The sequence below is a fragment of the Monopterus albus genome, unplaced genomic scaffold (assembly GCF_001952655.1).
Source record: "Monopterus albus unplaced genomic scaffold, M_albus_1.0 scaffold58.1, whole genome shotgun sequence".
NCBI classification, from domain to species: domain Eukaryota; kingdom Metazoa; phylum Chordata; class Actinopteri; order Synbranchiformes; family Synbranchidae; genus Monopterus; species Monopterus albus.
Window position 1 is genome coordinate 619,015 of NW_018127938.1, and position 11,060 is coordinate 630,074.

Here is an 11,060-nt window from a genome sequence, read left to right on the forward strand (position 1 = left end):
CTGGCTCTGAAGTAAGAATCACATTATTTCACCTAAATTTATGGCTGAGAGAAACAGCAGCTGCACAGTTAATGTACAAGTTGCCTTAAGTTTCTGTAAACTGACTTTCCTTAAAGCGTCTTAAACCTACAGCATGTAACTTAAGGCAGCACTAGCATGAAACTCCAAATCAATCTACTCTGCTCCGCCCAGCGCTCCCTCTCCCTGCTCCACTATGATCTGCTATGCTCCACCGCACTCTGTCCAGCAATCCAAATATTTGTTGTTATGAAATTTCCATAAATGCGAATGCAACAAAACTTACTGATCAAGCAGAAATAACTGAAACTCTCTGGTTGGTTAGAGAGGCCAACCGTACTCAAAACATTTTTGGAGGTAATATCTCTGCACTGCTGCCAGTGCTGTTCAATGAGTCTGGGTCACTTCAGCAGCACCTCTCCATGTTAAGACAAGTTTTGGAGCAGGTTTCTACCAAAAAACAATTTAAAAAGTTACATATACTTTAGCTCTAACTTGCAAATATGATTGATCTGTAGGTGGATGCTGGCTAAACAAAGAGTCCTGGCAATTATTTTAGTTGAGGTGCACAGGAATGCATCGTTTCATTTATTTATATTAGAGTGGAGGTTTCATAGAAAGAACACACCTGGAATGAAACCTGGAATGGTAGCGATATAGTACTTGTGGTGAGTCTTTTATATTGAGATTGAGTTTGAGTGTAATTTTGCAGGGACCGGTTGGTTTTCCTGGACTCAGGGGAATGAAGGGTTACCTAGGGCCAGATGGTCCTCCGGGCCCGACTGGCTTACCCGGACTGCCAGGCAAACAAGGACGACAGGTAATCGATAACATTGTCATATAGACAGCGTTGTATTGCATGTCTGAACATATAGCATACAGTGTTAAAGGCATTCCAATGAATTTCTTTTTAGCCACTAGATGGTCTAGTGACACTCAAAATCTCACACCATATGCTGCTCTTTGTCACTCGTTTCCTTCCAGCCCTGTTTCCTAAAGCCGCACTGTCAAGTGGTCACCCAGATAATTTAGCAATTTAATATGACACAAAACATGAATGTTTAAAAATCTCAAATTACTCCCAAATTAAAATCATAATTCAATGCAAAGGTAAACTCATGACCATTCTAGGTCGCTACTGTTACCAAAACACCATATCGCATTCAGAAGAACGCCACATCTGAATCAAATCTGAGTTTTGTGGCTGATTTTATTTAGAATTGATTGAACAGAATTGATTTACATTTAGAATTCTGACCCTGACCATGGGGATAACATACACACAAGAGCTTTGCTCAAAACATTCTTGATAAACACCATAAATATAGGTCATAGAAGGAGCTGAATTTTTAGGACATGTCCTTTACTGTACTTAGAGCTAATTCTTTGTAGCAGGATTTCAGCCTATATTGGAATGATTTAAGAAGCCTTGTCTTTTATCCCACTCATTCAGCAAGCACATAGGATATATGTGGTTTTACCCGAGAATGGCTCAGGAGGCAGCATATAGACCTTACCACCCATTCACCCATTATACTCACATGTGCACTTTGCTCCTTTAGCGTAGAAATGCTTTTAGTACTTTCCTTGAACTGTAACCATCCGTTTTTTGAGACTGAGACATGCGGCTGAGATTGGATCGATTGATTAAAAGCCTTGTTTGTTTTGACTGGCTTCTTCTGGTTATGCCTTTGGTTTTATTTGAGCCAGAGTGAGATTTTATGCATGAAAGTTTTTCAGCCACGCTTTAGAAAGCCAAGTCCTTTCTGTCTGGCTTTCAATTACATAATATTGCTGTGTAAGTCTAATTCTGCCCACTGTTTCTTACTAAGATTGAAAATAAAATGGGTTTTCACTAGCAGAGTGGGTCAAACAGCTCAAAATCACACAAAATACTTTGTATAATGTCAAGAAATATCCCAGTTGAAAATTTAAAAATTGCTTATATTTACTCACAGAGGCCAGTTTTTGTATGTGAAATGTTTTTTTTTAGATTTCTTGAGCAGTCTGCTTCAGCCTTTATTCCGTAAAAAGCCCCTAGGGCAGGTGAGGTTGACAGGAAACTTTGTTTTCAGTTTCACATCACCTGATTCCAGTGGGAAAGATACTGTAATGTGGTTAATTTTCGCCACTGCTGGCAGTTTGCAGAGTCTCTGCAAGGCAGTTCTCATCCTCTTTGTCCCTGTTAGTCATTATTTTTATAATGTTTTTATTCATTGTTTTCTTTATTATCTACTGAAAAGGGCAAGAATAGTAAAACAGAACACTGCCCTTCACCTGGGAAACCTGGAAAAGCCCCAGCAAGTTAGAATGGGGATTGAATTGTTCATCTGGATTGGATGTACACATGTATACATTTTTTGTGATCTTAATGTATGTGAAATGCAAGACAAAGAAACACAGTATTATATGTCATACCTCTTAAAATGACCTCCCTCTGCCCCTCATTCATTTTACATTTAAGGGTCCCTATTTTGTGTGTTCAAATGTCTCTGTCCCCTTAATTATTCATTGCTGTCCCCCCTTAACAACACCCTTGCCTCTGTATTTGAGAGCTCATGTAAGAAAGAGGTTTGGATCAGTATTAAATCTGAGCGACCTTATTAAGATAATAGACAGTTGGGTTTTCTTATACAAGTGCTCCCCACCCCTACAGCAGTGTTATTCCAACCTGGTTCCTGACTTATCTGCTCTCCTCACAACAATAGTGGAACAGAAGCCATATCTGTGGCAACAACCTAATCAGTCTGTTATTCCACTATCAGCCACTCCCCCCATCTCACAGCGCTGCTGATGGAACAGGAATGTGGTGTGGTCTATGCTGGTAGAAAGCAACCCAGTGACAGGCAATGACCTTTACACTGTAGGAGCACGCTGTTTGGAAATATTATACCAGGAGTGGCAGGCAGACTTCAGCACTGCAGTTTACAGCTATGACTAATTAACAAGTTTAGAAATGTTGATGTTGAAAATGTGTTATAAGGAAGAAGTTATTTCTGTATATTTTTGTGGGGTCTCAAGGATGCAAATTTAGTTTACAACAAGCTTCACGGTGTACCAGTTTGCTTCTGTCTGTTGGGCCACAGTCCATTAAGCAAATTTTTTATATATTTCAAAGTAGACAAAAAACACAATCATATACTCATACTCTTGACTTAAGATTTAAATTGACTAGATTTTATTGACACCAACTCTAATGCATATTCAGGGTCAGAGAGGCTTGGTGGGACAAGAGGGACCCGCTGGACGTCCAGGTCCCAGGGGAGAGGTTGGACGTCCTGGACCACCTGGAGAGAGAGGGCCATCTGGTCAGAAGGTGAAAGCAACACCTGATCCTAAAGTGTTGCAGTGTGTCTTGAACAAAAACACATCTGGTAACAAAACATTTTCCTAAGTTGTGCTAACAGTTTTATTTCTTGGCTCAGGGAGAGTCTGGACTTCCAGGGGACAGGGGAACCCTGGGAATCAAAGGTATGCAGGGGGCTACAGGTGACCAGGGCAGGAAAGGTGACCCAGGGCCCAAAGGACAACCAGTAAGCATATACAGACATTTGTGATTTAAAACAAACGTCTATCTTAAAGCTACAGTATGTAACTTGAGGGAGCACTAGCATGAAACCCCAAACCAATCCATTCTGCTCCACCCAGCGATCCCTCACCCTGCTCCACTATACTGTACTGTGATCTCCCATGCTCTGCCCAGCTCTTCAGATATGTGTTGTTATGAAATTAGATTAAATGAGAATGCAACAAAGCTTACTAATTAAACAGAAATAATTGAAAATATCAGATTGGTGAGAGAGATCAGTCCTATTCAAAAGCTTTTAGAAGCTGCACTGCTGCCAGTGCTGTTTAATGAGTCTGGGCCACAGGAGGTTTTGACAGTACCTCTCCACATTAGAACAGGTTTTGGACCAGATTTATACAACAATAATATTTGAAAAAAGTTACATACTATACCTTTAAAATAGCACAAGAGTGTTTAGCCTGGAATAACTGTGAAACATTAATAGTCTTGTGGACATTGGTACAGGGTTATTTTATAAGAAGATTAGCACATGTTTGAGATTTACATGTGTTAGTCTCATTCACATATACAGAATCGACTACTATAAGCTGTGCTTCAACTTCAAACATGAATTAAGTAAATAAAACAATTAAGTATGAATGGAGTATTCAAATCAACTTTCATTATTCCAACAAATTAGTGTTTAAAGATATAGGAATATATAAATGATGTGAAAAATCCTCTGTTTAATGCCAGTAAATAATGAAAAATTTTTCTGTTTTTAACTTTTATTCTATTTAATTGCAATGTTTTATCCTCAGATTTGTTCCTTGTTCTTTAATGGTTGATCAAATGTTACCTTTCACACAAAATATAACAGTGCATGTCACTACACAGATCTTACAAAATTGAAATCATCTCTAGGAATGTGGGGCTTTTATAAGCTTCCGTGCTTTTTGTAAGACTTCTCTAAATATAGCTTCAGGGCTTCGGTAGCCAATCTGTGGTGAGGTTAGAAATGTGTGTGTCTTACACTTTTTCACCCTGAGTGGTGTAACAAATTATCCGGGCGAGACCAGGAATGGAAACATTCCTCCTGGCAAGGCCAAGTTATGTATGCGCCTCACATGCCAGAGACCTGAAAAAGACGTGCTCTACTTTACTTGTGTAACTCATGAAAAAGAATAAAAAAGAAGCAACATTCAATCCTTCCCTCTGATACTTATCTCCATTGATGCTTGTGAAACAGAGAACAGACTCAGGCCTTTGGGTCAGATCTCTTTCCATTTATCAGTCAGTAGCATTTCAGCCAAAGTATACGCACAGTGTCTGCTACCCTGGATGACAGACAGTGCTCAGACACAGAGTAAGGTACAGACACCTGACACTACAATGGTTTGTTCAGGGGTGTGTGTGAGTGTAGTTAGACATAAAGCCTTGTGTGGGTGCCCCAGTCCTTTTGTAATGGTCACTGTGTATCATCTGTGTGTAGAGCACCTGTGTGGATAAAAAATGGGAGGAAAAAAGTCATACACTGACAAGTTGCATACCCTTTTTGATGTGTTTGTCAAACACATACTAAATGTCCCAACGTTGGTGTGTAAAAGACAAGGCTCCTCCATTGCTATGATGTGAATGTCTTGTCTGTTTGTAGGGGGAGTCTGGAAATCTGGGGATGACTGGTTTGCAGGGCTTTCCAGGGCCAAAGGTAAATCAACTAAGTAGCTATCAAACATTTAACCAGCCACTGGGACACTGAGCAGAAAGGAAAAAACTGAACATCAAATGAGAAAATAATGTATTGTACCTGTATAATGATGCATACCAAATGATGGCACCTCATTTTTCTTCAAACAGGGACCAGATGGAGATTTGGGATTGAGAGGCTTCCCTGGCCCAAAAGGCCCTGTGGGTACTTTGGTAAGTTTAATAAAAATGAAACAGTAGGCACACTATAGTATAGCTAGTGATAGAATAATGGAACACAAGGCCAAAATAACAAGAGTTCACTTCAGCCCAGTTGTGTAACCAAGTATTTATGAAGATATAAGTAAAATGTAGAGTACATGCACCTTTAATTGTAATTACCACAGGAGTTGGAGTTCTAATGGACATATGTGGCCTATAATGTAGCCACCTTCTCAGCAGCCTGATTGTTAAGAAGGTGTAAATTGAGACAGACATGTTTGTTCACTTTCAATCCTAATGTTGTTTCAGGGATTCACTGGACCTGTAGGCCCTGAAGGATCGATGGGCCCAGTGGGAAAACCTGTATGTTTATCTCTGTGTGTGTGTGTGTGTGTGTGTGTGTGTGTGTGCGCTGGTATTATTCCTGTTGTTTACATAGTCCCATTGTGGAGATTCATCTTCCTTTTGGAACAAAAAACCAAGTTCCTAATATGTAAATAGTTAAGTTTTAGAGTGATGACTTGGTGTAAGGTTGGGGTAGTTCTCCAGGAAATGAATGTCAGTCAATGTGATGCCCTCTCTGCTTTTATAAAATCAGCCATGTGCTAATTCATAAAATTCAAGAGTGGGATGCGATGCCATATTTTTCCATGTTGTTATTTTTATTGTCCACAGGGACTAAGGGGTCCAAAAGGAAGCAATGGTGAAATGGTAAGGTCTGATTCCAACTTGTAATCGAAAACTGAAAGGTCTTCAAGATGATATAATGATTTACAGCATGTATGATTTCATGCTGATATACCATGTGATTATACAATATACTTTACTGAGGGGTCAAATTTGTGGTTTCCTCACTGGCAAAGCATTGATTTTGGTAGTTAAAAAGACCTACTGTGAATGATGAAGGCTGTTTAAAAATGCATGAATGCTACAGTGGCTGAGGTTAAGTGATAGTTTGATCTTGAGTGTAAGTGACAGCAAATAGCTATGGCTGAGTCATAGCAGCTGTTACAGCGGAGCTCTCATGGAGCTCGCTGTGAGGCCTTTACAGGACTCTCTGACCCTCTGATGTAAACAGTTTTAAGGAAATGCCTTGTCAAAATGTTAGCATGGCATCCACAGTGCAATCTGCAGATTAACTTCATTACACACTGTCCCAGTTTGTCATGTAATCTACAGTAAGGTTCTCATTTCAGCCTTAATCCCCCTTCAATTTACACTACCACACACACAGACTGAGTACACAGTAAGACCTTCACTTATCCTGTTTTCAGACACTGATTATTTTAAATATGTGCATACCCTCACATTTCTATGGATATGAACTACCTGAAACTCCACCAGTGGACATAAAGAAAACCAGCTGTCCCTGGTAGAGCAGTGTTAGGTCTCTGGTCAGCCAGATGGAGCCGTAGGTGACCGCATACAATATGATACACAGCAAGAATCCCACAGAGAGAGGTGAAGGAAGGAATAAATGAGTCATTCCCAGTCTGCTGACTGTGATACAGCATTTTAATGATCAAAAACACATTAATTTTTAAAGCTTATAATATTGTAATCATGTGGGAGTATTTATATTGGCTGCTACTGCGAAGTATTGAGAGTCACAGAGGTCAAAAAGGTCAAAAAGAAAACATCATTTCCATGTCATTTTACCCATTTTTAAACAGATTTTGTTTGTCTCACATTTTCAGGGGCCTCAAGGGCCACAGGGAAGTCCAGGACCCAGAGTAAGTTTGGACCTTATTATCACATTTCAGCACTATATTGCTCATACTGTATACATTTTACAGTAAAGTTCTGCAAGATTTTGAATTATGAAGCATAATGGATGAGCTTGCTTTTAATTTGGTCAGTCCATGCAGAACTTTTAGTTTTGGGCCAGTACATTACTGTGTTGTACCATTCATTTTTGATTAATGAAATGCTGTCCATGAATCTACATACACTCAGAAGCCCACAATGACAAAGTGAGAACATGTTTTAGAACATGGTTTCAAATCCTTAATATCTGGATTTGGACGGTGTATCCCATTCTTCCTGACAGATGCTCCCAAGCTCTGTCAGATTGGATGGGAAGCATGTGTCTCTCCACAGACGTCCTATGGAGTTTAAGTCTGGGTTACTCAAGGACAGTCAGAGATTTGTCCCGATACCATTCCAGTGTTGTCTTGGCTGTCCCTTCACTCCCAGGTTTTCTTCTTTGTATTTGGCTGTGCAGTGCGCTGACCTGTTTCCCTGTCTCTGCTGCTGAGAAGCCCCTCATAGCACGATGCTGTCAACACCATGCTTCACTGTAGGGATGGTATTATCCAGGTGATGAGCAATGTCTGGTGTTTGCCAGACATCTTGTTCTGAGTCCTGGTGGTTCCAGACTTCTTTCAGTTCACAATTATCAAGTCCACTGTCTTCTTGGAAACTCTGAGCTTTAGAAATGGTTTTATAACCTTGCCTCAAGCTATAACTCACTTCAATTTATCACAGAGGTCTACAGAGTTCCTTAGATTTCATGGCTTGCTTTTTGTCCTGACATGCAGTGTGAACTGTGGGACCTTATATACACAGATGTGTACCTTTTTAAACTATATCCAGTAAACTCAGGTTGCCACAGGTGAATATTAATAAGGTTCTAGAAACATCTCAAGGATAAAGCAAACACAATGCACCTGACCACAGTTTGGAGTGGGTCAACAAAGGCTCTGAATACTTTTAGAAATGAGAGGTTTTAGATGTTGATTTTTGAGAAATTTCTAGAAAAAAGAAAAATTTTTCATGTAATTTTAGGTCATTGAGTTTGGCTTTATGGGCAAAATAGCAATTTAATTCATTCAAAATGAATGTTTTCATTTCATTTCATTCTGTGTGAAGCCACTGTATACACAGGCAGAAAATACTGTGACTACAAGACTACTCCTGTCTAAGTTGACCTGGTCAGCACAGACAAGGCAGTCTAGACACTGTTGCTTCAGACAGATGTGACCGACCACAACCACAATGAGATATTTTACACTGTGTCATTCCATTTTTATTTTTGTTTCTTCCCACCTTAGGGACCCCCTGGTGCTCCAGGTCCAACAGTAAGTGTTTTATGCCCCTCGTGTAGACATACAGGATAATCTGTCCTGTATTGTGCTTGATGTAAAAGACAGAAGATTTGCATCACTGAGTTAGGAAAAAAATGTCCAGCTCTTAGGTAATAACTTTTTAAGTATATTTTAATAAACCTTCTACTTCCTTCCTTTTCTGTATCTTTGTTTAATTCTGTCTGGAGAGTAATCCTGTTACAGCTGTACTGAAAGCAGAGCTATGTGCCTGTACAAGCTGCAGTAGACCTAAGAGAAAAGGCAGAAGTTATAGAATCCATCTCTCTGTCAGCAGAGCTAAGCGAGGATGTGATAGAATCACGGCAGCCTTTTTTATGTGCTCAACTACAGATGTGCTAACAAATCATCTGTCTGTGACAAGACAAAAGAATCTTTGTAATTTTGTTCAGTAACACCAACAGGGAGCTCCATGATTAGCCTCTTTTGGTGCTGTGATAGGAATCCTCCTCACATCTGTTATGTGTTGTAACTTCTGGATAAGGTGTAGCTTTTTGCTATCAGAATGACCTTTTCTTGTTTAAACTATTCTAAGAAACCAGGAAAACAACTGTATCGGATGGCTTTTTTTTATTTACACACATCATGGGATGACTGTGGCATTTATGCTGAGTGGAATGTGTTTTCTTTTCCTCTACTGAAATCAAGAATGTGCTGGTTTATTGGTGCAAGAGTTACCTAACTTGTTTTCTTTGGTGTTAACGAATATTTTGATTAAATTCAAGTTTTTCTGTAAAACTGGATGTGTATTGAAATTGCCATGCTTTCTATTACAAGTGAACAAATGGATTAAAATCTTTAAGTTTAATAATGTTTTATTAAACTTAATATCCCGAATCCACAGAGGCTGATATATGATCACTCAGCAGTCTACAGTCTATCAGACTCAAATGCTGCCCTGAGGACAGAGGTGAGGCACTTAAGACACTCAGTTCGTCTACTGTAAGGGCCACATGGGTGGAGTGTTGCATGTATGGCAAACAAGTTGGAATATGACTAGATGACAAATTTTTATTTAATATATTATTTTAGAGTTTGACAGTGTTGTCTTTCTCATTCTGAACCAGAGTTTCCAGAACACAGAGGTGAGCCTGCTAGACCAGAATACGAAGATACTCCAGACTCTGCGTTACCTAAGCAGTGTGATTAAAAGTATCAAACAGCCTCTGGGTACGAGGGAAAACCCAGCTCGAGTCTGTAAGGACATGTTGGACTGTCAACACCCGCTCAAAGATGGTGAGAGTTTAATCTGCCTGGATGTGATTTTTTTATTTTTTTATTTTTTTGCACGACTTTTGTCACATATAAAGGTGCGCTTATACCTTGTATAAAAAACCTGTCTTGCTCTATCTCTGTCCTCTCTTTGAATTGGGGACTTTCAGGTTGGTTCTGGATTGATCCAAACCTGGGCTGTACTTCTGATGCCTTCAAAGTCTTCTGTAACTTTACTGCAGGGGGACAGACCTGTTTGCACCCACTGGCCTCTAATAAGGTAACCCAAAGAAACCGTGAGATACCAGTGGGAACAGTACAGTAATTGTTGGGACATTCACTATTTCTTCCATGTCCGCTGATTCTATGAACCTTTCCACATCATCTTGCCTCTGTTTTCTTAAATGCAGGAGATGCTGTAAGAGGTTATATCAGTTTTTCAAACATTTGAAATTCTTGTGTTGTGGTTATGATAACATACTGGCACAACTTTTTGTACTTTTACACACAGATGCGGTATTTCCTCCATTTACTGAGCACTGAGGCCAGCCATGTCATCACACTCCACTGCCTGAATGAACCAGCTTACAGCCCAGCGGACAGTTCCGGCTCCGCCGAATCCATGCACAGTGAAACTACCAAGCTTCGGTTTTGTGGCTGGAACAAACAGATGTTTGAAAAAGACACACTACTTGAACCGCACGTGCTACAAGATGAGTGCAAGGTAACGGGAAGGACAGAGAAGTGATAAAACAAATTCTTATAATTTTTTTTACCTACAGGCTTTCAGTAGCTATTACTTCAGTTATCTCAGCCTTTTGTTCAAGATACTGACCAGTCTTAATGACTATTGGATGTGACTATGACTTTCTTCTTTTTTTTTTAAATTATAAGAGGTGTTATAGATATTTGATTTATATTCTATTCTACAGTGCCTTGCGAAAGTATTCGGCCCCCTTGAACTTTGCGACCTTTTGCCACATTTCAGGCTTCAAACATAAAGATATAAAACTGTAATTTTTTGTGAAGAATCAACAACAAGTGGGACACAATCATGAAGTGGAACGAAATTTATTGGATATTTCAAACTTTTTTAACAAATAAAAAACTGAATAATTGGGCGTGCAAAATTATTCAGCCCCTTTACTTTCAGTGCAGCAAACTCTCTCCAGAAGTTCAGTGAGGATCTCTGAATGATCCAATGTTGACCTAAATGACTAATGATGATAAATAGAATCCACCTGTGTGTAATCAAGTCTCCGTATAAATGCACCTGCACTGTGATAGTCTCAGAGGTCCGTTTAAAGTGC

At 39.5% G+C, this 11,060-nt stretch overlaps 1 protein-coding gene across 1 annotated transcript; it reads left to right on the top strand.

Annotated features, from left to right (window-relative positions):
- Positions 1–6: 6 nt before the first annotated feature.
- Positions 7–10,252, top strand: LOC109961682 (collagen alpha-1(XXIV) chain-like). The gene is made up of 13 exons (XM_020602693.1): positions 7–11; positions 731–838; positions 3,227–3,334; positions 3,444–3,551; positions 5,181–5,234; positions 5,384–5,446; positions 5,744–5,797; positions 6,110–6,145; positions 7,132–7,167; positions 8,488–8,514; positions 9,383–9,448; positions 9,606–9,774; positions 9,921–10,252. Exons 2-13 carry the CDS (start codon positions 761–763, stop codon positions 10,073–10,075), a joined length of 954 nt encoding a protein of 317 aa, XP_020458349.1. The 5' UTR covers positions 7–11; positions 731–760; the 3' UTR covers positions 10,076–10,252.
- Positions 10,253–11,060: the final 808 nt, after the last annotated feature.

Bases quoted from the DNA above. Each gene is read 5' to 3' on its own strand.
- LOC109961682 (XM_020602693.1), top strand. From the start codon at position 761: ATGAAGGGTTACCTAGGGCCAGATGGTCCTCCGGGCCCGACTGGCTTA. The intron at 8,515-9,382 runs GTAAGTGTTTTA...CCGAATCCACAG, and splicing joins CTGGTGCTCCAGGTCCAACA to AGGCTGATATATGATCACTC. The intron at 9,449-9,605 runs GTGAGGCACTTA...ATTCTGAACCAG, and splicing joins ATGCTGCCCTGAGGACAGAG to AGTTTCCAGAACACAGAGGT.